The sequence below is a fragment of the Equus quagga genome, chromosome 14, assembly GCF_021613505.1.
Source record: "Equus quagga isolate Etosha38 chromosome 14, UCLA_HA_Equagga_1.0, whole genome shotgun sequence".
Taxonomy (NCBI): domain Eukaryota; kingdom Metazoa; phylum Chordata; class Mammalia; order Perissodactyla; family Equidae; genus Equus; species Equus quagga.
This window is the reverse complement of record NC_060280.1, coordinates 89,595,749-89,622,956: the sequence shown is the minus strand read 5'-3', so window position 1 is coordinate 89,622,956 and position 27,208 is coordinate 89,595,749. Positions and strand designations below refer to the sequence as shown.

Here is a 27,208-nt window from a genome sequence, read left to right as displayed (position 1 = left end):
GAATAAAATCACATGATCATCTCAATAGATGCAGAAAAAGCATTTGACAAGATCCAACAGCCATTCATGATAAAAATCCTGAATAAAATGGGGATAGAAGGCAACCGTATTGTTTGCCTGTGTCCAGCAGGAGCTGCACCTGGCATGCAACTTGCTGCTAGGTTTTTCATCCCCTCCATACGCTATGAAATATAAAACCGCATGTGAGTACGGCACATCCCGATATTCTAACGTGCTTGATGCCATCACTGGAAGTTCCTGAAAACAGCCTTAGGATAGAGACACACAAACCATCACAACCTTGTTCCAACTTAGAGGTAAAAAATTCGTATACTTTTGACACTTGGGTAGCATGTATGGCCATAGACGTTGTCGCTGCTTAATGTCACTTCCAATGGGGCTTACAACAGTTTAATAAACTGAATCAATCTTAATGGTAAGTCCTGATCAGAAGTGGTCCGGGCACACTCGTATTATATTTGTATTTGGAGAAAAGTGGGTTGTGACATGATTCTCTTGGATAGGTGGTTAGTCGTAACTCCTTTGTGTGCTGCAATGTATAACAGACTGGTCTTAGATGACATCATTGGTTATCTGCAATAAAACTTCAAGTCCTGCTGAAGCTTGTTCACAGTTGACTGAGCCCAAGTTTTGGGTGAGGTCAATCCTGCAGGTTGGCCTCATCCAGCTCCTGGGCCTCCTAGCAACAGCAATGCTAAATGCTGTATGAGGTAAACTGAACACATTTTCTCCCACCCTCTTGACAGTGGATGACAGAGTGGTGTATTTATGTGAAAAATCGCTGGAAGTCAAGATGATGTCTTTCTATTTGTGGTGGTATCTTAAGGAAAAGGAATTCTTAATTTTTTCAAAGCCAGACTTATCCAACCTAACTGATGTCTGCACAAATTTTCTTCTACATTGTGGTTTAAATACATTCTGCTACCTTGTCTTTGATTTTCACATTGATGTGCTTAATCCATCTGGAATACATTTTTATATATGGTGTTACTATGTCTAATAATTTCTCTTGCATGGATATGCCTCTCTAGGGCTATTTATTGAAAAGATCATCTTTTCTTTTTCCTCTATGGTGCCTTTCTTGTCATTGATCAGATTGCATATACTAGTCTGTTTTTAACTATGGAGCACTGATTTCTCCAATGTTAAATCAACCTTGTAATTCCAGAAAAACCCAATTTGGACATAATGAATTATCTTTTTTAAAATGCCTGAATTATACTGACACTTTTGAGAAGTTTTTTTGCAGTTATTTTTGGGTAACTGGTGTCCAATTCTGTTATTCTATCATTGCCTGATTTTTTAATGAAAATAGGCCTATTTCTTCTTTTCTTAGTGTATACTCTTAGTTTGTGAATCTCTAAATAATTTTAGGGAAGAATTAGAATATCTCATGCATTGGACTTTTAATATATAAGGAAGGCCTTTCCTTGTGTTTCTCTTCAAAAACATTCAATATATTCTAATCTTCTTTAAAAATATTGTGTATTTTTGTTACTTATTTTTCAGCGTTTTATAACTGCCTCGTTATTGTAACCAGTATTAATATTAGAATTTTTCTAATTTTTGTTGATGCATAAAGTGCAGTTGAATTTGTAACTAGCAGTCTTCCTAAATGTTTTTGTCAATTCAAATAACAGTATATTTAGTTTTCTCACCATAAGAAATCATGTCTGTAAATAATGACTTTTATTTTTCGGCTTTAATCCTTAGGACACATATATATAATTTTTTTTTCTGGCTTTGTGAGTCTGAATGAGACCTACAATACAACACTGACTAGAAGTAGCAAAAGCAGCAATCTTGTATTCTTCCCAGTTCTAATAGGATATGCTTTCCGAAACCTTAACATTCAAGATTATGTCCACCAATGTTGTACTATGACCATCAAATTTGCTAAGAGACTAGACAACTATAACTACTCTACTAAGAAAGGACAATCTGGAGCCAGCTCTGTGGCCGAGTGGTTAAGTTCACACAATCTGGCAACCCAGCGTTTTGCCGGTTTGGTTCCTGGGCACGGACCTAGCACCATTCATCAAGCCATGCTGAGGCGGCGTCCCACAGAGCACAACTAGGAGCATGTACAACTAGAATACACAACCATGTACTGGGAGACTTTGGGGAGAAGGAGGGAGAAAAAGATTGGCAACAGATGTTAGCTCACGGCCAATAAAAGAAAAAAAGGACAATCATCTAATGTGATGGGGTGCTAACTACTGCTACAATGGCGATCATATTACCACATATAGTGTATCAAATTAACATGTTACATGCCCTAAATTTACACCTTGTACGTTCAATAGTCCTTTTAATCAAAAAGATTGTTTCCAGTTTTTTTTCCTGTATCCACTCTATATATGGTTGTAGAATTTCCTAATATTTCATAGTTTGCGGGCTGAACGCCTACATACTTATTAAATGCCTTCCCTGCAGCATGAGATTGCATTTGTTCACTGATAAAATCCAAGCACCTGGAACGGCAGCTGCCCATGATAAGTACCCAATAAATATTCAAATGAGTGGTGAATAAAAGGACTATTTAAAAAAGTGGTCATTATAACTACTAGTTTTCTATTAATCCAAGCTTGTATTCCTGAATAAACTCAACTTCTACATAGATGATCATTTTTTCTTATATATATATACTTAGTTGGATTCTGTTTACTCGTATTTTATACAAGCATTTTAATGATATGGTTGAGTAACATTGACATGTAATTGTTTTCCTCATACTTTGTCCCTGAGTGGCATTTAGATGTAGATTATGTCAGCCTCCTATATGACAATGGGAAGTATTCTCACCTTTTAAACTGTTTCCATAAGCTAAGACATATCCATTTCTTTGATGTAGGGTGCACCGAACTAGTAAAATTATCTAGATGTAGGGTAACTGTTCAGAGAGTTGTTTTTGGTACTTTCCTCCTCAAATGATATTAAGTATTGACTGAATTCCTTCTACGGTTATAGGACAGCTAAGCCTTCCAATTTCATCTTCACCAGGCTGTGTATATACTTCTAGGCATTTTGCCCATTTTTAAAATGCATAGTATGGATGTATTTGGTTAAATTTTTAATCTTTAATCCTTATAATTAAATCCTGGTTGGGACCATTTTTCATTCCAAATATAATTTCTTTCTGCATTCTCATTTTTTTCTTGCATTTATCTTAGCTGAAATTATTCAGGCACTGGGGGCCAGTCCCGCAGCCACGTGGTTAAATTTGTGTGCTCCACTTGAGCAGCCTGGGGGTCCCCGGTTCAGATCCGTGGCATGCAACGTAGAACTAGAATGACCTACAGCTAGGATATACAACTATGTACTGGGGTTTGGAGGGAAAAAAAAAAAGAGGAAGACTGGCAACAGATTAGCTCAGGGCCAATCTTCCTCACACAAAGCATACTTTAAAAAAATTGAAAAAATACAAAAAAAGTTATTCAATTATTTCTTTCAAAGACTGCCTTGAATAATCTGCACCATCTCTGGCATGTTTCCCATTTCTTTAATATCTGTTATGTATTTATATACCTATATAACTGTGTTTTTGCTTTCTCAGTCTTTCTGCACCCTCCGTTTTCACTGTAATAAAATCTGCCATCTTAGCCACTTTTAGGCAGACGTTTCAGTGGCACTAAGTACATGCACATTCTTCTGCTACCATCACCACCATCCATCTTCATAACACTTTCCATCTTGTTAAACTCAAACTCTATACTTAACAAACATCAGGTCACTTTTGCCTCCCCAACTCCTGTCAACCACTATACTACTTTGTATATCTGTGATTTTAACTACTTTAAGTACTTCATATAAGCAGAGTCATAACAGTATTTGTTTCCCTATGATTTGCTCATTTCACTTAGCATAATGTACTCCTTCATTCGTGTTGTAGCATTTTGCAGGATTTTCTGCCTCTTCAAGGCTGAATAATATTCCCTTGTGTGTATATGTCACATTTTTCTTAGCCATTCGTCCATTGATGGACACTTCATTTGTTTCTACATTTTAACTATTGTGAATGTTGCTACAAATAAGGGTATACAAATATCTCTTCAAAACCCTGTTTTCAGGGGCTGCGTGGTGGTGTAGTGATGAAGTTCACATGCTTTGGCAGCCCGGGATTCAGTTTCAGATCCCTGGCATGGACCGACACATCGCTCACCAAGCCATGCATGCTGTGGCAGCATCCCACATACAAATAACACAAAGACTGGCACAGATGTCATGTTAGCTCAGTGACGACCTTCCTTAAACAAAGAGTCCTTCTCCCCAGGGATCCACAGGCCCCCATTTACGTGGAAGTGGCAGAGTCGAGGAGGGATAGAAATAGGAAGACAATTCTGGGCTGAGTGAAGAAAAGGCCAGAGATGCAGTCGTCCCCAAAAGAACAATGACAATGGGAAAGCCAATAGACGGCACCACTTGCAGCTAAGGGAGACTATGTGGAGAAAAGCCTTCTGGGATAGAAAAGGCTAATGTGAAGCCTGTATGATCCAGGCAAAGCTGGAGAACAATAATACCTGTTGTTTTGTCCACAGCAGAGCAATCACGTAATCTCCACCAGTGTGTCCCCTTAAGGAGGTGGCCAATTCTTTTTTTTTTTTTTTTTTTTTTTGAGTATCTCAAGTACAATGTCCCACCCATTTTTTTTTTTTTTCTGCTTTATCTCCCCAAATGCCCCCTGTACAGGTCCTTCTAGTTGTGGGAGGTGGCCAATTCTTATAAGACAGTGCTTTCAGTTCAGCCTTTGATGATACGGAGCACTTCTCCACACGGGTGTACGTGTCCCTGTCACACACATCCTCTCACAAGAAGGGGAAGCTCTCCCACTTCTCAGGGGGACCTGTTCCTCTTGCATCTGGACCTGTTTAGAGGCTCCTCTGACTACAGACTTATTTCTAGGTCCGCTAGTGTGCTGCTCACAAGTTGAATAATAAGCATTAGTGCATTCATAAGTCCCAAGACACTCTGTAGGAGAGAAAGGGTGTTAATTCAGAGACAAATGAAAAATGTTAAAGGATTTTAGAGTAGCAAGTAAGATAAAATTAGTGGATCACATAACTTTCAATCATAAACAGTAAAATCACTTACACGAGAAAAAATAAGAGCAGAGATGGAAGAAAAATGAGTTAAGTACTGAAAAAACTTAGATGCTAGATGCAAATCAATTTATTAGTAATTACATGACTAAATGTTCAAATTTCAATAAAAAAAGATTTTTAAAAATTGTATTTCAAATACTTAGATATTTCAAAACTCCACACCAAGCATGTATAAAAAGAGACATTTAAGAATTAAGGGTACAGTAAGATTAAGAAATTAAGGGAAACCATGCTGATATAATATTGACGGGCCTCATTAATAAGTAGGACAGCGAAGATCCTTATTCCCTTCAACTCACTGGCAACTTGAGAAAACCTCTGGGGGAATAGATTTCATGACTAGATTGCAAATACCGTTATGTCTCCACACCCAGCCAGACACCATCATTCCTCCTCTTCCAGAAAGCCTTCTATCAACATACCATTTTCATCACCAAAACTGTTGGACCTGTAGTTTATTTCCTTCTTCCAAGGTATTTAGTAATCTTGCCACTATTTCACTGAATATTGGCAGATGAACCAAGGCCCTTAAGTCAGAGACAAAATATTTAATATACTCATGGAATAGTCAGCAGCATGAGCATCAGCATGTTTGTACTGGTTACCTTTGTCTCCAAGTCTCACAGGCGACACAAAGGGCCCACATGGATGTCTGCACATTGGGTTGTGTTACAGAAGAGTAATGCTGAGATTGTGGAACCTGGTTTATTTCAAATAGTAAGCAAGCGGGCTGTTCATCTCAATGGGAGAGATGACCTCATCTCTCATGGTTCCTCACTGCAAACACACCTCTGTCCTCAGCCTCTTCCTGCACAGGCTAAGGTTAAATGTCCTTCTCAGGTGCTAAGGTGCTTACTCTCCCACAGAAGTATGAAACCAGGATCTGTCCTAACAGCAGGCAAAATCTCACTTTTTCTAAACTATTCCCTTACTTGCATTCTGACCTTTCATCCAAAAAGATCAGCTGTGAGAAGGACGAAAGAATTTTTAGACAATTTACAGAGACATTATATGCCCCACCCTGGCTGCCATGAGGCACTGTAGATGGACTCTATGAGTAGGGAACTGATTCAAGTGGTCATTATCTTCACAAGTATAGACCAGGTCAACAATGACAAGAAAATACAGGTAACTAAATCTGGTAGTCCCACTTTTGGCCAGGCTGCAACCTGGAAGGTGTAGAAACTACATTGGCCAAGCATTGCTATCAGAGGAATGAAAGCTATATCATTCCTGAACATAGCTAGGGTTGAATGGCACTTGTCCAAAGTAAATCTAAAGAGCTACCCTATGTGCTGGAGCTCTACACGTTTCTTACATTTAAATGCTACAGTCTGAGTTCTTACATGCTGGGCTGTAGCAAATTCTGATTGTTTTCCACATTGAGTGAGTTCTTTCATATATTCAAAACAAACATGGACCCTTCTAGGCTTCTCCACGTTCCTCATGTTCGTAGGCCTTCTCTCCATTCTGAGTTCATACATGTTTACTAGTCACTGAGGACCAAGTGAAGTCTTTCCTGCATTCCTTACATTGACAGGGTTTCCCTCCACTGTCAGTTCTTATATGTTGAATAAGTCCTGAGGAAACAGTGAAGTCTTTCCCACAGTGCTTACATTCATATGGTTTCTCTCCAGTGTAAGTTCACATATGGAAGCAAAATGTTGAGGAATAAAAATATGCTTTATATATACAAGGAAAACTAGAAGGCTTTCTCGAAAGAAACTGACGACGACATAAAGAGATGGAAAGACACTCCATGCACATGGACTGGAAGAATAAACATAGTTAAAATGTCCATACTACTTAAAGCAATCTACAGATTCAACGCTATCCCAATCAGAATCCCAATGACATTATAGAAATTGAACAAAGAATCCTAAAACTCATATGGGGCAACAAAAGACCCCAAATTGCTAAAGCAATCCTGAGAAAGAAGAACAAAGCTGGAGGCATCACAATCCCTGACTTCAAAGCATACTACAAAGCTACAGTAATCAAAACAGCATGGTACTGGTACAAAAACAGGTGCACAGATCAATGGAACAGAATTGAAAGCCCAGAAATAGAACCACACATCTACCGACAGCTAATCTTTGACAAAGGAGCTGAGGGCACACAATGGAGAAAAGAAAGTATCTTCCACAAATGGTGCTGGGAAAACTGGACAGCCACATGTAAAAGAATGAAAATTGACCATTCTTTTTCACCATTCACAAAAATAAACTCAAAATGGATCAAAGACCTAAAGATCAGGCCTGAAACAATAAGTCTTCTAAAAGAGAATACAGGCAGTACACTCTTTCACATCAGTATGAAAAGGATCTTTTCGGACACTATAACTCCTCAGACGAGGGAAACAATAGAAAGAATAAACAAATGGGACTTCATCAGACTAAAGAGCTTCTTCAAGGCAAGAGAAAACAGGATTGAAACAAAAAAAACTCCACTAGTTGGGAAAAAATATTTACAAGTTATTTATCTGACAAAGGGTTAATCTCCATAATATATAAAGAACTCACACAGCTCAACAACAAAAAAATCAAACAACCCAATCAAAAAATGGGCAGGGGACATGAACAGACATTTCTCCAAAGAAGATATAAAGATGGACAATAGACACATGAAAAGATGCTCATCATTACTGATGATCAGGGAAATGCAAATCAAAACTACACTAAGATATCACCTTATACCTGTTAGAATGGCAAAAATAACCAAAACAAAAAGTGACAAATGTTGGAGAGGTTGTGGAGAAAAAGGAACCCTCATGCACTGCTGGTGGGAATGCAAACTGGTGCAGCCACTATGGAAAACAGCATGGAGATTCCTCAAAAAGTTAAAAATAGAAATACCTTACGACCCAGCCATCCCACTACTGGGTATCTATCCAAAGAACTTGAAGTCAGCAATTCCAAAAGTCCCATGCACCCCTATGTTCATTGCAGCATTATTTACAACAGCCAAGACGTGGAAGCAACCTAAGTGCCCATCAACTGATGACTGGATAAAAAAGATATGGTATATATACACAATGGAATACTACTCAGCCATAAAAAAAGATATAATCGTCCCATTCACAACAACATGGATGGACCCTGAAGGTACTATGTTAAGTGAAATAAGCCAGACAGAGAGAGACGAACTCTGTATGACTCCACTCATAGGTAAGTTAAACACAGAGACAAAGAGAACTGATTGGTGGTTACCAGGGGAAAGTGGGGGTGGGAGGAGGGCACAAAGGGTGAAGAGGTGCACCTTCAACATGACTAACAATAATGTACAACTGAAATTTCACAAGGTTGTAAACTATCATAATCTTAATAAAAAGTTAAAAAAATATATGCTTTATGATGTTTATCACACTCAAATGGCTGCTCTCCAGTGTGAGGTCTCAAATGTGTACTTAGATATGAGAAAGTAGTAAAGAATTTCCTATATTCATATTTAAAGTTTCCTCTCCAGTATGAACTCTTGCATGCCCAGTTATGCTTAAGGAAACACTGAAGGCTTCTCCACATTTCACAAATTCACAGGATTTCTCTCCAGTGTGAATTCATTTATGTGTAGTTAAGCCTGAATGCCCACTGGAAGCTTTGACATATTCATTGCATTCATAGGGTTTCTCACCAAAGTGAATTCGGCTATGGTCAGTTAAGGCTGAATGGCTACTGAAGGGTTCCCCGCATTTAGTGCATTTGTAGGGTTTCCCTCCAGTGTGCATTCGTCTGTGTTTAATTAAACTTCCCTTATAAAGGTAGGCTCTCCCACATTCGTTGCATTCATAGGATTTCTCACCAGTGTGAAATTGGTTATGGCTAGTTAAGATTAAATGGCTATTGAAAGTTTTCCCGCATTCAGTGCATTCATAGGGTTTCTCTCCAATGTGCGTTCGTTTGTGTTTAGTTAAGCTTGAATTGCAAATGTAGGCTTTCCCACATCTGTCACATTCATAGGGTTTCTCACCAGTGTGAATTCGGTTATGTCTAACTAAGACTGAACGGCTATAGAAAGCTTTCTCACATTCAGTGCATTCATAGGTTTTCCCTACAGTGTGCATTCGTTTGTGTAAAGTTAAGCTTGAATTGTAAACGTAGGCTTTCGCACATTTGTTGCATTTATAGGGTTTCTCACCAGTGTGCATTCGGTTATGGCTAGTTAAGGCTGAAGGGCTACTGAAGGCTTTCCCGCATTCAGTGCATTCATAGGGTTTCCTTCCAGTGTGCGTTTGTTTGTGTCTAGTTAAACTTGAATTGTTAATGTAGGCTTTCCCACATTCGGTGCATTCATAGGGTTTCTCACCAGTGTGAATTTGGTTATGTCTAGTTAAGACTAAATGGCTACTGCAGGCTTTCCAGCATTCAGTGCCAAGTCTTCTGGAGTGAATAAAAGCTGTTCCACATTCCTTTCCTTCATAGAGTTTTTTTTCATTGTGACTTGCTAGTTGTGCCTGAAAGTAAGACTGATTAACACAGGCTTTCCCACTGTCACTGCATTTGAACCCTTTCTGTTCCATGCTAGTTTTGCAGGATACAATATCTGGAGTAAGGCTGATGGCCCTTCCCCCACATTGATTATCTTCATAAGTGTTTCTTCCATCTTGAGTTCTCCTGTGTGTCTTAAGACACGATTGTCCACTGAAGTCTTTTCCACGTTCCTTACACTCACAGAGTTCCCATCCAATGTGGCTTCTTTCCTGTTGATGAAGGTGGATTAAACAATTTCTCAGATCATTAATTCATCTTGCCCATCTCAAAACAGAAACATTATGACAATGCTGATTTGATTTGTACAATTTCCATTACATTTGTACAACTTCCCACCCTCTTGATTTCTTTCAAATTGAAATACGGAATCCTGGTCAAATGATGTGTGATCTATTATGATCTTAAGAGATTCCTATACAGTTTCACGGAATTGTTTAAAAAAATCAATGCCTAGTTATGTATGTGGGAATGAGAACTTGTGAGAATTGTGAAGTAATAAGGTTCAAGTTAGATCAAGTTAGACATTGTTCTCTCGGGTGAATGCCACTAATCTCAAATATCTCATTTGTGCGGATCTTCTACCAAATGAAATTCCAATCTTTACTAAATGTGGAAATAAGAAATATCTTTGTTCAAACTTACTCATCTTACCATTTCTATCCTATTGGATGTTTTTTCCCCTAAAATATCCTGCAGAGGAATTGCCAAGTCTTTGGTTTTAAGATGCACTTCTGATTCTAAAGTAAAAGAGAGTAACAAATATAAAATTTACAAAAAGAAATGGTAGGATAAAGGAATTAAACTAAGATTCCTTTATATTATTTACAATTTAAACATGATGAAAAGAGCATGACAGATTTGAGCAGTTTCACTAGGTCAACAATTTAACAATGATAAGGATGTGGAGGCAAAACTGAGTAACTGATGGAAAAACAATTCTATGGTAATTAAACATGATGGGAAAAGAGAATATTATTCAGGGAAGGAAACTAAGCAAGCTCTAGACTAAGAGCATAAATCAAAATAATAAACTTGAAAGGAAAAACAGAATAGGTCATTTTGTGAGATCATAGGAAACTATGAGTAAATGTACAGAATACAAAGTTGAAAACGTCGTAAAGCATCAGACACGAATGACCTCAGCCTTCTGAGAGAAACTACATCTTAAGAAGTTTCTTCATTATAATTCAAAACATAATGAAACATTCATTGACCAGAGAAGATCTTTACAATCACTCACCTTGGAAGACTCCTCCCTCCGCTGTCCTCAACTCTTCTTGTTCCAGCCAGGAGATCACACTGGGTTTCAACAACTGATAGCCTGTCCATGAGGAAAGAGATATTAATGGACAAGCCTCCTGTAAAAGATGACAAATACTTCCACAAATCAAGATCTATTTTTCTGTTGATTACACTAAAATTATTACCAATCAGATAAAAATGTAAACATCCTCTTTCTGTGCCCCAAAGATAGTTATTTCTGTCCCAAAAAGAGATTTTCTTTCTCGTGGAGAAACCACCACACTAGTAGTTGTCACTCTAGTGTCCATCAGAATCATGTCACAGATGACTGGGCCCCGATGCCAGAGTTTCATTCAGTACATCAAAGTGGAGTCTGAAAATGTACATTTCTAACAGAGTGATGGTGAAGCTGTTAGCCCTAAAAACCGTATTTTAGAGCAAGGATGCTGAATTAAAACCCATCAGTGTATAGACTATGTATCTGTTATTTCCCGTTGTGTTCAAATTTGACATCACCTATCCTGGACCATGGCAAGTACATAACGTTCACTTGTTCCATAGGAGGTTACAGGAGTGATGGCAGCCTTACCTAGTGTCGTCAGGTTCTTGTAGTTCTCTAGCATCACATCTCTGTATAGGTTTCTCTGAGTTAGGTCCAGTAAAGCCCACTCCTCCTGGGTGAAGTCCACAGCCACATCGTCAAAGGTCATGGAATCCTAAACCATCACACACAAGCTGGCTTCAGTAAAGTAACATCTCCATCAATGTTCACTGGGGAATGAAGAAGGCAGACCCAATGGCAACAGAGGGTTTCAAGGTCTCTCGTCATCTCCCCCAGGGTGCAATGCTCCTAAGGACTCTTCTCTCTATCTACACTCACTCACAGTTGATCTCCTCCAGTTACAGTTTTAATAGAATCTCTAACACACCAGCTTATCTCACCACAACTAGACTAAAAGCTCTTCTCATTTCCCTCTTGCAAGACACTCCTGAAAAAACTGTAGATATCTGTAAATGCTGATGAATAAATAAATTCTTTGGAGAAACGCACACTCTGATCTTCCTTACCGTCTGTCAGTGCACCAAACAATATAACAATTATGCAGCCACCCTCATCAGAGTCAATGTTCAGCAGTAATAATCCAAATACTCGGATTATTCAGAGTAAGCCATCACCGTTATAAGGCACCACTTTGTGAGGAAATTCAACAGGAACTCCATCCTTGAGGGCCTGTATTTCTTTAAGAAGTTCTGGAGACAGATCCACTTAGAAGGAAATGTGTCTGTCTGGTGGATGCAGTATCCCATGCTGTAGAATATACACCTGTTCTCACCTGAGAACAATTTGTCAAACAGTCAGTCATCATCCTTTCTGGCTCTATCTTTTCCTCAGCAAGGCAGAAAGGTCATTAGAAAGACCTAGGAAGAAAGAAAGAAAGAAGCCATGAGGACACACAGGTGACCCTAATTCCCACAGTCATCTGCCTAGAAATCATCCCTTTCCAGCTTGAAATTCCCAAATAGCCTTGCACACTCAAGAAAATCCACCCTACTGCCACCAAATGACAAGAGTAGTCCTGTCTCACGTGAAGCCACAAAAGGGGATTGTGAGTCGTAGTGCCCATCAAGAAGAGTAATTGTTTCATTTTACAGAAAAGGAACCCGAAGCCCTGAGTAATTTTGAGTCTTACTTGTCAAAGCAATAGAATTCATGAATCAGCTTATGCAGCAACTCTACCTGATGAATATATACCAGGAAGCTGACTCAGAGAAGAGCATTCTCTGGCCCACTTCAGCTCCTCCTAGATGAACCCACAGCACAAGTGCCCAGGCCCAGACCAAAGGACTCTATATCATACAGGGAGAACTTAAAGCAGCCTCTGAAAAAGCGCATTACCAAGGAATTACCATGGGACAAATCAGAGGTCACCATCCTGCAAGACTGATTAGTGAAATTTGCCTGAACACTCCTTTCCTTGAACCAAGATTATTTCAGGGTCGCTTATGAATATAAGTGAATAGGGCCATCTCCCTCCCTCTGGAGACGGGGTTATCTGGAGTCCTGCTTCCTATCAATCATTAATCAATAAGTATTAATTATCAGTCAATGTGATAATTTAGCTCTTTCTACGCAGATGACCTAGTTGAAAACTACTAAAGACGTATGCTTCACAACAAGCACCAGTAAGATCAATTGCTATTCACCGAGGACCGTTATCTACCTGATGTCTCACTAGAAGCTTGGAGCTCACTTTTATATTTTGAACAATTTGGATACTGGAATCTACTCTTTCAACTTCAAATTTTGTGTAATCTAAACACAAATCAAATATATCTGATAAAAAACCTAATGTCCAGTGAATTTTGAACACTTTGAATGAGGAAAATAATGCCAACTATCTCAATTTTTAAATACTGAATACATGCTTAGTAGTACTTTAGTGTATATGGGGTAAAATAAAATACATTCTTAGAAATAATCTGACTTTTTAGATTTTTATCACTGGTACTGAAAACATTTTCATCACATACACAATCTACACATTATATTTGTATTGAACAGCTCTGGTGTAGGCTCCTGCCAGGCATATGAAGGAAGAAAACTCAATATTTTATTCAGTCAACACCCTTGAGCTTCCCTTGATGGACGTCTGGAGAAGCTTGAAACTATGAGCCTCCTTTTAAGTTCTTATCACTGGCTTATTCCTTTACTCTTTCAGTAAATAATCAAGTTATGTCCGTGGGCTAGGCACTCAGTTGAGAGCAGTAACATATAAAGAAAAACGTCTTAGGTATTAAAGATCCTACATTCATATTGGAGAATGTAGACAATAACAGTTGATATGTCAATTCACAACTGCCATGGGAAAACAATCCAGAAAGGGAGAAAATAAATGGTCTCTCTGACTGACACACTCACACACTTGGAAAGCACATAAATTATTTTGATTTATGGACAAGAAAAAAGAAAAAAAGGGAAATAGTCACTGGTTCTTCCACATTTTATCCAAAAACTTTAGAAAACGTACATCAAAATTTTTACAAAAGAAGTCAGAAGGCATTCGAGTACTGGGAAGCCCCGTCAGGTCTTGATTGGAAACACTTAAACAGGTCTGCACTATCCCCTTGCCTTAAAAAAAGACAATGCTACATCATACTTTCCCCAACATTGTCTTTTCATTTTCCACCAAATTTGCTTTTACGTTTATTCATTTCTTCCACAAATTTTCTTCATGTTTGTCTTTCAACATTCTGTATTTCAAGGTTAACTTCTTTTTGTTAAAACTCAGTAACCTTCAATAAATCAAACACACGCCAAGAGGCCAAATGCTGATCTACAAAATGGTATCTGAATGATGACAAACACTGAAAGTTCTACGGTTCATTATCTATGAACCAGTATCACCCTCACAACCCCACAGACCTTCTCGTACAGTTCAGAAGACTAAAACCCACAAACACACACAGTCACAAAAATGTGTCCAGATTCATAGTACAACTGTACTTACAACCACGGTTCTCAAACTGGGGGTCCTTGGACTTAAAAAGCCCATGAATGTGTTTAGTAGAGATGTCTGCATCGAATGTTTTACTTTTCTATTTTGTAACTGAGATATAATTAACGTACAATCAAATTCAGAGACCTTAAGTATTTAGTGGAAGAGTTTTGACAATTTCATTTACTCATGTGATCACCTGTCTAAACAAGATACAGGGCATATTTATCTCCTTAGAGAGCTTTCTTGCCTCTTCCAATCCATTCCTTACTCATTGCTCCCAGACAAGTACTTTCTGTTACTAGTTACTGGTTCCCATCTACTAGTTACTAAATACACTATTTTACATATTAGGCAGTTTACACATTACTTTCAAATGCATATCCTAATTGATGTTCCTCTATTACTTAGTGAAAACAATATGAGTGAAATATTAAAATCTCCCACTAAAATTGTGGACTTGTCTATTCTTCCACTTCTGTCAGGAAATTCTTAACATATTTGCAACAATATTATTGGTGGTTACACATTTGAATTTTCATATTTTTGGAGAAACAGAATCTTTTATCCTAGTGACCTCTGTATCTGTAGTAACACCTGTGAACAATGTTGTCTGACGTTAAGGTCAGCTTTCTTTCAGAAAGGTGTTGTTTTGGGTGCTAATGATTGCATTACATGGAGTGGCACAGAGCCTGGCTCACTGAAGGCACCCAATGATTGGTCGTCAACAGACAATGCAGATTCCTCACACCACTCTTCAAGTGTACCTACATTACAGCTAAATAACTGTTCATAACGCAATATACATCTCAGTTTTCAGAAACGTATTTAATTACCTTAAGAATGTTAAGGGTGGGCGGAACACTGTCCTTCTGAGCACTCATCCACTCTCCTCTGCTTATCGGAACCCCAGCCAGTTGATTCCCACGGCCTCCTTATATGCATACTTAGTGCCCTAGTTCTTGCACAGGCAGTGCAAACTCAATTCACTCTCCACATCTACCCACCAGTCATAGCTTGTCTGCATTCCAGACGGCTGCTTCCTGCTTGCCCACTGTTGACTAGCTCATGCCCTTGCAATCTTGCAAATTTCTTCACCATCAAAAGGGCTGCCATGCCATCTCCAACAAGGTGTGAAGTCAAGTGTGTAGAAGAGGGCTACTGTACAAGTTCGGCCTTCTTTTGGGACTCTTAATCAACTCTAGGTTATTCATAAGAATTCTCTTTACATCTTTATATTAAACTCCTGTTTAAATTAAAGTATCATTTCTATCTCTTGATTTCATATAGATTTATACAGAATTGAACAGAACAGTGGTCCCTAGAGACAAAGAAGCAAAGACGAAACTTGGGGATAGGTTTAGTCAAGCCTTTAAACTTCAGCAAAGAGCTCACCTCCTTGCCAATGGGAAACACATTCACAGAGTCACAATGGTCAAGCTAGGACCTATGGTTGATTGTGATACAGTGCCAACTGAAAGACGTGCCTTGGGAGAACAAGCAAACACTACAATTAACAATGACAGCAATACTGATGATTATAGTGATTGTGATGAGGGATGGATTCTTTTTGAGAGTACTTGCCCAGAAAACGGCCAGCTCAGATCTGCTATCTTGGAGCTCAAATCAAAGTCTGTGACCAGACAGATTTCATGACAGCTCTTAAAAAGTCAGGTCCTACTCTTTTACACCATTCACAAAAATACACTCAAAATGGATCAAAGACTTCAAGGTAAGATGTGAAACCATAAGACTTCTGGAAGAAAATACAGGCAGTACACTCTTTGACATCAGTCTTAAAAGGATTTTTTCGGACACCATGTCTTCTCAGACAAGGGAAACAGTAGAAAGAATAAACAAATGGGACTCCATCAGGCTAAAGAACTTCTACAAGGCAAGGGAAAACAGGATCGAAACAAAAACATAACCCACCAACTGGGAAAAAATATTCGCAAATCATATATCTGACAAAGGGTTAATCTCCATAATAGATAAACAACTCACATCACTCAACAACATCAAACAACCCGATCAAAAAATGGGCAGGGATATGAACAGCCATTTCTCCACAGAAGATATACAGATAGCCAATAGGCACATGAGAAGACACTCAACATCACTGATCATCAGGGAAATGCACATCAAAACTACACTAAGATAGCACCTTCCACTGTTAGAATGGATAAAATAACCAAAGCAAAAATTAAATAAATGTTGGAGAGGTTGCGGAGAAAAAGGAACCCTCACACACTGCTGGTGGGAATGCAAACTGATGCAGCCACTACGGAAAAGAGTACGGAGATTCCTCAAAAAATTAAAAATAGAAATACCATATGACCCAGCCATCCCACTACTGCGTATCTATCCAAAGAACTTGAAATCGGCAATTCCAAAAGTCCCATGCACCCCTATGTTCACTGCAGGATTACTGACAATAGCCAAGACGTGGAAGCAACCTAAAAGCCCATCGACTGATGACTGGATAAAGAAGATATGGTGTATATATACAATGGAATACTACTCAGTCATAAAAAAGGATAAAATCGTCCCATTCACAACAACATGGAGGGACCTTAAAGGTATTACGTTAAGCGAAATAAGCCAAATAGAGAAGACAATCTCTGTATGACTCCACTCATACGTGGAAGATAAACAAACATGGACAAAGAGAACAGATTAGTGGTTACCATGGGAAAAAGGGACTGGGGGTGGGCAGAAAGGGTGAAGTGGTACACTTATAATATGACTGACAAATAATAATATACAACTGAAATTCCACAACGTTGTAAACTACCATAACCTCAATAAAAAATAAAATAGAAAAAAAAACAAAACAACCTCAGGTCCTTTGGTTACAGGGGGAAGATACTTCTGAAAATCAAGCTCAAAATTTAATTGTTTGACCATCACTAAATTCAGCCTCATGTGGCTGTTAATGTGAAATTGAGGATGTTGATCAAAGAATGACAGAGAAAACTTCAAACAGGAATGCCTAGTTGGACCCAGATGAAACACACAATCTTGAACCCCTAAGAAATTCTGAGCCTCCCTTACCAGGGAAGAAAGTAGCTTGCCCTTTGCTTTCGGAGGAGACTATCCCTCTTTCACTTGACAACTCTATGATAATCTCACTAGGAGCAGATGCTTTGGAAGCAATGCTCATTCTCAAGACCCATCACAATCACTGCATGATGGTGGCCCCACCTGTGGGAATGCTCCTCGCCCAACAGTGGCTCCTCAGTCTGCTTGCCGAGTGAGACACAGGCAAAAAGGTACCCCATGTGCTCAGAAGGTGCTCCAACCACTGACCACAGCAGTCCATGGGACCCACTGAGCAGTGGCTAAGCCTCTGCATAAGTGCCCCTCCAGCCTAGTGCAGCAGCTCAACCAGTCACCTGCCGAGCACAGGGGCCCCCCACCCACACAAGAGTGACCTGCCCACCAAGCAGAGAAGTCCTGCCTATGGTGCATGACCTGCCTGCCCGTCCCAGAGGCCCCACCCACATGAGCGCAAACTGTAAAGCAACTGTAGCCAGCCCATGCAAACACAGAGCAGCCCTACCAGCAAAACTTCCAGCAGACAGCGTGGGATCAGAAAACACAGCTCCTGCTCTCCTCCCCCCAGTGATGGCAGGGGGAATCTGTGACCTGATACTACCACAAATGTGCTGACAAAGGATCAACTCATCAAATACCACGAAGAGGAACAGTAACACTTACGAGCAGAAGGAAAATGACAAGTCTCCAGAAACCAATTCTTAAGTCAGAGAAGTTTACAGTCTAAATGACAAAGAAATTAAAATAGTTGTCATTAAGAAACTCAGCTACAAGGAAACTCAAAAAGACAGTTGAGCGAGCTCAGGAATAAAACTAACAAGCAGAAGGAATATTTCACCATATTAAAGCTCCAAAAAAAAAAAAGCAGAAATTTTAGATATAAAGAACACAATAGTGAGATAAAAAATAATCTAGACTCCATGAAAAAATATAGTTGACGCCACGGAGATTAGAATTAGCGAACTAGAGGACAGAAATATAGAAATGCTTCAGGTAGAGGAGAAAACCAAGACATTAAAAAAAAAGTGAAGAGGGGCTGGCCCCGTGGCCGAGTAGTTAAGTTCCTGCGCTCCGCTGCAGGCGGCCCAGTGTTTCGTTGGTTCGAATCCTGGGCACGGACATGGCACTGCTCATCAAACCACGCTGAGGCAGCGTCCCACATGCCACAACTAGAAGGACTCACAACAAGGAATATACAACTATGTACCGGGGGGCTTTGGGGAGAAAAAGGAAAAAAATAAAATCTTAAAAAAAAAAAAAAAGCGAAGAAGTTCTTCAAGATAGATTAGACTCAATTAGGGAAAGCAATATCAGGATTACAGATATTCCAGGGGGAGAAGTGTGGGAAAAAGGAGTACAGAGCTTCTTCAAAGAAATAATAGCTGAAACTTCCCGAAACTGCGGAAGAAAGTGGACATACAAGTACATGAAGCCCATAGAATTCCTAATTACATCAATGCAAACAGACCTTCTCCAAGGCATACGATATTAAAACCGGCAAAACTTAATGACAAAGAAAACATATTAAGGGCAGCATAGAAGAAAATAACCTACAAAGGAATCCCCACCAGGCTTTCAGTGGGTTTCTCAGTAGAAGCCTTACAGGCTAGGAGAGAAAGAAATGATATATTCAAAATACTGAAAGACAGGGGCCAGCCCCATGGCTGAGTGGTTAAGTTCGCACGCTTCGCTTCGGTGGCCCAGGATTTTGCTGGTTCGGATCCCAGGCGTGGACACGGCACCCCTCACCAGGCCATGCTGAGGTGGTGTCCCACATGCCACAACTAGAAGGATTCACAGCTTAAAAAAAAAAAAAAAAGCAACTATGTACCAGGGACCTTTGGGGAGAAAAAGGAAAAAAATAAAATCTTAAAAAAAAAAAAATACTGAAAGACAAAAACTTTCAGCCAAAAATACTCCAACCAGCAAAACTATCCTTCAGAAACAATGGAGAAATACAAACTTTCCCAGATAAACAGAAGCTGAGGGAATTCAGCACCACTAAGCCTCTCTTACAAGAAACAATGAAGGAAGCCCTCCTACCTATAACAAAAAGGCAAACGTTTACAAAGCTTTGAGCAAGAAAATAAATAGACAAAGTCAGAAAATTGCAGCTATCAAAACAGGTTAGCAAACAATTATAACATGAAAGAAAACGCAAGCATCAAAAATAACTATTAACACTTTAATTTAGTCACAAACTCACAACACAAAAAATAATAATTTGTGACAACAAAAATAGAGATGGGGAAAAGGAAGGGGCTGGAACCTGCTCATGCTAATGGAAATAAGACACTATCAGCAAACAGACTATCTCATCTATGAGATCTTTTATACAAACCTCATGGTGACCACAAAACAAAAAAATCAGAGCATGTTCACAATTCATAAATAAAGAGAAAACTGAGGAAACCATCACAAAAAAGCCCACCAAACTGAAACAGCAGTCAGAAATACAAGGGAAAAGAAACAAAGGAAATATAGAACACCAGGAACACAAGACATAAAATGGCAGAATCAAGCCCTCATACTCACACGTCAATAATCACTCTAAATGTAAATAGATTGAATTCTCCATTCAAGAGACCCAGAGAGGCCAGATGGATTAAAAAACAAGACCAAACAATATGCTACCTCCAAGAAACACATCTCATCTCTAAAAACAAACATAGGCTCAGAGTGAAGAGACGGAAGATGATATTACAAGCAAATGGCAACCAAAAGAAAGCAGGTGTTGCCATACTTATATGAAACAAAGCAGATTTCAAGATAAAAAAGACAGTGAGAGACAAAGAGGAGCAGAATATAACGATAAACAGCCATTACACCAAAAGGACATAACACTTATTAATACATATGCACCTAACAGGAACACCAAAGTATATAAAGTAACTATTGACAGACCCAAAGGGAGAAACTGACAGCAACACAGTACTAGTAGGGGACCTCAACACCCATCTTACATCAAGGGATAGATCATTCAGACAGAAAGTCAACAAGGAATCAGTGACCTTAAATGAAACACCAGACTACATGGACTTAGTAGATATATAGAGAACCTGTCACCAAAACAGAAGAATACATATTCTTCTCAAGCACACACAGAACATTCTCAAAGATAGACCATATGTCGAGAAACATGGAGCCTCAATAAATTTAAGAAGATTGAAATCAAAACAAGCATCTTTTCCAACTGCAATGCCAGGAAACTAGAAATCAACGATAAGAAAAAAGCTGGGAAAGTCACAAATATAAGGAGATCAAACAACATGCTACTGAACAATCATTGGATCAATGAAGAAATCAAAGGAGAAATAAAAAATACCTGGAGAAAAATGAAAATGAAAACACAACATATCAACTCTCATGGCATGCAGCAAAAGCTATACTAAGAGAGAAATTTATAGCAATACAAGCCTACCTCAACAAACACGAAAAATCTCAAATAAGTAATCTTGAACTACACCTAATAGAACTAGAAAACGAAGAGCAAACAAGGCCCAAAGTCAGCAGAAGGAGGAAAATAACAAATTACAGCAGAAATAAATGAAATATAAAGAACAACAAAAACAGCATAAAGGATAAATGAAACTAACAGCTAGCTCTTTGAGAAGATAAACAAAATTGACAAATCTTTAGCCATCCTAAGAATAAGAGAGAGAAGACTCAAAAGAAATGAAAAACGAAAGAGGAGAAATTACAATGAATACCAAAAACATACAAAGGATTATAAGACAATACTATGAAAATTATATGCTAAAAAACTGGACAACCTAGAAGAAATGGATAAATTCTCAGACCCATACAACCTCCCAAAACTGAATCAAGAAGAAACAGAGAATCTGAATAGACCAATCACAAGTAAAGAGAGAAACAGCAATCAAAAACCTCCCAAAAAACAGAACTCCAGGACCAGATGGATTCTCTGGAGAATTCCACCAAACACTGAAAAAGTTTTAACACTCATCCTTCTCAAACTATTCCAAAAAATTGAAGACAGAAAGCTTCCTAACTCACTCTATGAGGCCAACATTACCCTGATACCAAACGCAAATAAGGACAACAGAAAGAAGGAACATTGCAGACCAATATCACTTAGGAACACAGATGCAAAAACCTTCCAGAAAATATTGGCAAACTGAATACAGCACTGTGTTAAAAGGATTGTACACCGTAACCAAGCGGGATTTATACTATGGACCCAGGGATGGTTCAACATTCACAATCAATCAATGTGATACACCACACTAACAAAATGGGCAATAAAAATCACATGATCCTGCCGGCCCGGTGGCGCAGCGGTTAAGTTCGCACATTCCGCTTCTCGGCTGCCCGGGGTTCGCCAGTTCAGATCCTGGGTGCGGACATGGCACTGCCTGGCACACCATGCTGTGGTAGGCGTCCTACATATAAAGTAGAGGAAGATGGGCACGATGTTAGCTCAGGGCCAGGCTTCCTCAGCAAAAAGAGGAGGACTAGCAGTAGTTAGCTCAGGGTTAATCTTCCTCAAAAAAAAAAAAAAAAAATCACACGATCATCTCAATAGATGCAGAGAAAGCATATGACAAGCTCCAACATCCATTTATCATAAAAACTCTCAATAAAATGGGCATAGAAGGAAAGCACCTCAACATAATAAAGATCATATATGACAAACCCACAGCCAACATCATACTTAATGGTGAAAAACTGAAAGCCATCCCTCTGAGAACAGGAACAGGACAAGGATGCCTACTCTTGCCAGTCCTATTCAACAAAGTACTGGAAGTTTTGGCCAGAACAATTAGGCAAGAAAAGAAATAAAAGGGATCCCAACTGGAAAGGAAAAAGTAAAACTGCCACTATTTACACACGACATGATTTTATATATAGAAAACCCTAAAGAATCCACCAAAAAACTATTAAATAAAATACAGTTCCCCAATACAAAATCAACAAACAAAAATCAGTTGCATTTCTATATACTAAAACAGAGTAACACCAAGAGAAATTAAGAATACAATCCCGTTTACAATTGCAACAAAAAGAATAAAATATCTACAATAAACTTAACCAAGGTGGTGAAAAATCTATACACTAAAAACTATAAGACATTATTGAAAGAAATTGAAAAAGACATAAAGAAATGGAAAGGTATTCCACGCTCATGGATTGGAAGAATAAACATAGTTAAAGTGTCCATATTACCTATGTAATCTACAGATTCAATGTAATCTCAATCAGAACCCAATGACATCCTTCAAAGAAATAGAACAGAGAATACTAAAATTTATATTGAGCAACAAAAGATCTTGAATAGCCAAAGTAATCCTGAGAAAAAAAGAACAAAGATGGAGGCATAACAATTCCCAAATTCAAAATACTACAAAGCTATAGTACTCAAAACAGCATGGTACTGGCACAAAAACAGACACACGGATCAATGGAACAGAACTGAAAGCCCAGAAATAAAACCACACATCTATGGACAGCTAATCTTCAACAAAGGAGCCAAGAACATACAGACGGACAAAGGAAAGTCTCTTCAATAAACAGTGTTGGGAAAAGTGGACAGCCACATGCAAAAGAATGAAAGTAGACCATTATCTTCCACCACACACAAAAATAAACTCAAAATGGATTAACGACTTGAATGTAAGACTGAAACCATAAAACTCCTAGAAGAAAATAAAGGCAGTACACTCTTTGACATCAGTCTTAGCACCATCTTTTCCCAACACCATAGACTCAGGCAAGGGAAAAAAGAAAAAAGAAACAAATGGGACTATATTAGATTAAAAAGCTTCTGCAAGCAAAGGAAACCATAAACAAAATGAAAAGACAATCCATCAACTAGGAGAAAACATTTGCAAATCATATATCTGACAAGCGGTTAATTTCCAAGATATATAAGCAACTCATACAATTCAACAATAACAAAAAACGAAAAAACCGATTGGAAAATTATCTTATCTTTGGGAGATGGATTACCCAGTATTTAAAGGTCAAGTATGTCTGCAATTTATTTTCAACTTACTCTCAAATAGTGAGCTTCAAATGTATTTATCTGTGGCGAGGACAAGCATGCAAAATGCTAAAAATGGATGAATCCACTATAAGAAACACTCGTCGTAGTGGATGTTCAAATTTTCTGTAGGTTTAAGATTTTACAAAAGAAAAATGTGGGGAAAACACACAGTCCACATATCCTGTTAATGGTAAACCGAATTATTCTAGAACTGGTGTCACAAAATCTCCATCTATATCTTCTGGAGGCCCCTGTTTAAAGCTGTGGGGATGGAGGGGCCTAGGAAGTTCAGATGACGACAAAGCTGAGTATGCTGGCTTTTCTTTAGATGCAAGACTTGTGGTCAACATCCGCTTATAATCATATACACAAATATGCTCACCCCTGACACCCAAGAAACTATCTTACCTTCAAGTAATGTTCAAAACAAAGAACGCGCCCGGACAAGGCCAAATTCTCACAGCACAGGAAAAGCAGCAGAGGCCCCTGACCCACTTTCCCCCGGACTCACAGGCACACGGCGGGGTCGCAGGTCCTGAGAACCGGAGGGCGCGGGGCCTGAGCAACGGGACTCGCACAGCGGAGCTGCTTCTCCCCCTTCTGGGGAAAAGTCTCGAAGGTGACTCGGAGGCTGACTACGGCAGCGCAGGGGACGCCAAAGCCCCACGCGGCACCCTTCCCGCCCCGGCTCAGCGCGGCGCCCAGCGGCCGGGCAGACGAGCGGAGGGCCCGGCCTCTCTACGGAGCCCCTCGGGTGCCGGGCCGCACCTGTCCTTTAACGCCCTCCGTGCGCCCAGGGCCCTCCCTTCACGGGCCGCACCAAGGACAGGGCCACCGCACGAGGACCGACGTGACCGCTCCACAAGGCGCGGAATCCCGGGACAAAAGGACGGCGCGAAGAGGTGACGCAACTTCCGCTTCCTGCCGCAGGCCGTAAGGGGCGGGTCTCCAGGACTCGGGCTGCCAATCACGTCCGTCCATTTCCGGCAGAGCAATTGTAGTTCTCCCCTCGTGGGTACCGATGGGCCCTGGGGTCGCTCCGCACGGGGCTGGGGGTGGAAACAGGCCCCGCGGACGCAGCTGAGGATGGCAGGCGGCCTGAGTGCGGGGCTCCTGGCGGAGGGCGGAGCCGATACCCGGGGGCGGGGTTTGGGGACAGACGAAGCCCAGCGCGGGGTTTAGATGTCCGAAGGCAGAGGCTGGGCTTGGGGTCTCAGGCCGCCAGGTGCTTATGAAAAGCTTCTCTGCCCGCCTGCCCTCACCTTTCTAGAGCCCTTACCATGATTCTCCCATAGTGATATGCCTGCCGATCCGTGACAGTCTGTCTCCTCCATTCGGTCAATCCCGTATTTAAACTTTACTTCCCCTTCTTTCTTTTTATTTACGTGGGACACTATGCTAAACTCTAATCATTGATTCCTTTGCGTTTTCAATGTAATGACACTTTTCTGTAACTTTATTTCTTCAAATGTGTATTTCTGTTTTTTTGTTTTTCCAATCTTCCCATATGGTCCAGGGCCTCCCGTACTAAGATGTGAAATGGCACTGATAGCAGGCATTCCTCATTCAGGAATGGTTCTCAAGTTTCTCTGGTGATTACGTTTGCTGTGGTTGTCAGTAGGTGGCCCTTGTGGAGTTAGTAAAGGTCTTTTAAAATCCTGATTTACTAGCACATTTTACCAAGAATTGTTCGTGTGGTTTATTAATTGTGTTTCATGCATCTATTGAATTGATAACTATTTTCCTACGTGAATGTTTCATCTGTTGCTTTAAAAATAATTTTTATGTAGCCAAGAGTCTTTTTTTTTTTTTTTAAAGATTTTATTTTTTCCTTTTTTCTCCCCAAAGCCCCCCGGTACATAGTTGTGTATTCTTCGTTGTGGGTTCTTCTAGTTGTGGCATGTGGGACGCTGCCTCAGCGTGGTCTGATGAGCAGTGCCATGTCTGCGCCCAGGATTCGAACCAACGAAACACTGGGCCGCCTGCAGCGGAGCGCACAAACTTAACCACTCGGCCACGGGGCCAGCCCCTAGCCAAGAGTCTTTTTTAAAAAATAATTTCTGGATTTCCTGCCTTGCCTTAAAAATTCTCTTCAAACTCTAGATTGCATTCAGATTTCCTAATTTTCTTCTGAAATTTATTTCTAATGACATTTTAGTCTGTAATCCTCAAAGAATGTATTTTGGCATGCGGTGTAGGGTAGTGGATCCAATTTGTTTTTCCTGCAGAAAAAATGACCACTAGTTGTAGTATCATTTATTGATAAACTATCCTTGACCTACTGATTTGAAATTCCACCTTTATTAAACAGTAAATTGCCATATATACCTGTATCAATTTCTAGACTCTTCCATGCCAGTAATATTTACTTATGCCCATATCATACTCTTTATATTGCAATAGTTTTATATTGTTTTAACATTTAGAAGTAAGCATATCATGGTAGCTAAAGCTTGTTGCATCTTATGCTGTAGGTGCTTCAGAGACATTAAATTTTTTATGCAACTAAGGACGTAGCCACTATCATGATTTTCTGTTCTGTTTATTTTCTGCAATAGCTGTATTGAGATATAAGTTGCATACTATACAGGTTACCTGTTTAAAACTATGCCATTTAATATTTCCTAGTATGTTCACAAAATGGTGCAACCATCACAATTTTAGAACCTTTGCATCACTCCAAAAGTACCCTTTGGCTGTCATACCCTCATTTTCCTGCTACCTTAACATCTAAGCTGCCAAGAGTCTGCTTTCTGTCTCTAGAGATTTGCATTTTCATTTTCTAGACATTTCATGTAAATGAAATCTAACAATACTTTCTTTCTTTCTTTCTTTTTTTTAAGCGATGATCACCTTCCAGGTCTCCCATTACAGAGTTCTTTTGTTTTGTTTTGTTTTGTTTGTGGTGCTTTTTTTCTTTTAAGGAAGATTGGCCCAGAGCTAACATCTGTTGCCAATCTTCCTCTTTTTTTTTTTCTGCCCAAATCCCCAGTACATAGTTGTATATCTAGTTGTAGGTCATTCTAATTCTTCTATGTGGGACCCTGCCACAGCATGGCTTGATGAGCGGTGTGTAGGTCTGCACCCAGGATCCCACCTGGTGAACCCTGGGCTGCCAAAGCGGAGTGTGTGAACTTAACCGCTTGGCCATGGGGCCAGCCTCCAACACTTTCTTTCTAATTGGCGTGTAGTGACATCTCATCATTGCCTTATTTAGGTCCTCTGTAATTGGTTCCAGCAAAGCTTTCTAGGTTTCAGTATATGGGTCTTTCACCTCCTTGGTTAACTGTCTCCTTAGGTATTTTATTCTTTTTGATGTAATCGTAAATGGAGTTTTTAAACTTTCCTTTTAAGATTGTTCATTATTGTCTATAGAAAGACATTGATTTTTCTGTGTTGATATTGTACACTGCAACCTGGCTGAATTTGTATATTAGCTGGAGTATTTCGTGTGTGTGTGTGTGTGTGTATTAACCACGCACCTTGCTTTTTGGCTGCACAGTATTACATTGTGCTAGTGTTCCCTCATTTATCTAAGTAGGTCCCTAGTGACTGACAGGTAGGTTGTTCCCAATACTTTACTATAACTACAATGATGCAGTGAATAACCTTGGACATAGAACATTTTGCATGAATATGGATGTACCTGAATGGTGAATTCTTATCATTGGAATTGCTGAGTCAACTCTAAAATCAGAAACAGCAAATATGAGGACAATGAGATATTATAACAATGACAAGGCATGTTAATACAACTGCAAATAGTTTAGCATTATTTCATTAACATTAACAATT

The 27,208-nt window shown here is 39.5% G+C and overlaps 1 protein-coding gene across 5 annotated transcripts; it reads right to left on the bottom strand.

The window, feature by feature from the left end:
- On the bottom strand, positions 1-24,284 carry LOC124252240 (zinc finger protein 501-like). 5 transcript variants are annotated; one of them, XM_046685533.1, is made up of 7 exons: positions 23,925-24,059; positions 12,187-12,271; positions 11,442-11,568; positions 10,851-10,931; positions 10,262-10,347; positions 9,658-9,819; positions 1-825 (listed from the first exon to the last, which is right to left on the bottom strand). In XM_046685533.1, exons 2-7 carry the CDS (start codon positions 12,217-12,219, stop codon positions 574-576), a joined length of 741 nt encoding a protein of 246 aa, XP_046541489.1. In that variant the 5' UTR covers positions 12,220-12,271; positions 23,925-24,059; the 3' UTR covers positions 1-573. The 5 variants fall into 5 exon arrangements, with proteins under 5 accessions (XP_046541489.1, XP_046541487.1, XP_046541488.1 ...); XM_046685531.1 differs by lacking the exons at positions 1-825; positions 23,925-24,059 and adding exons at positions 18,070-18,129; positions 23,822-23,888 and having other exon boundaries at positions 8,375-9,819; XM_046685532.1 differs by lacking the exons at positions 1-825; positions 23,925-24,059 and adding an exon at positions 24,182-24,284 and having other exon boundaries at positions 8,375-9,819.
- Between the last annotated feature and the right edge of the window lie 2,924 nt (positions 24,285-27,208).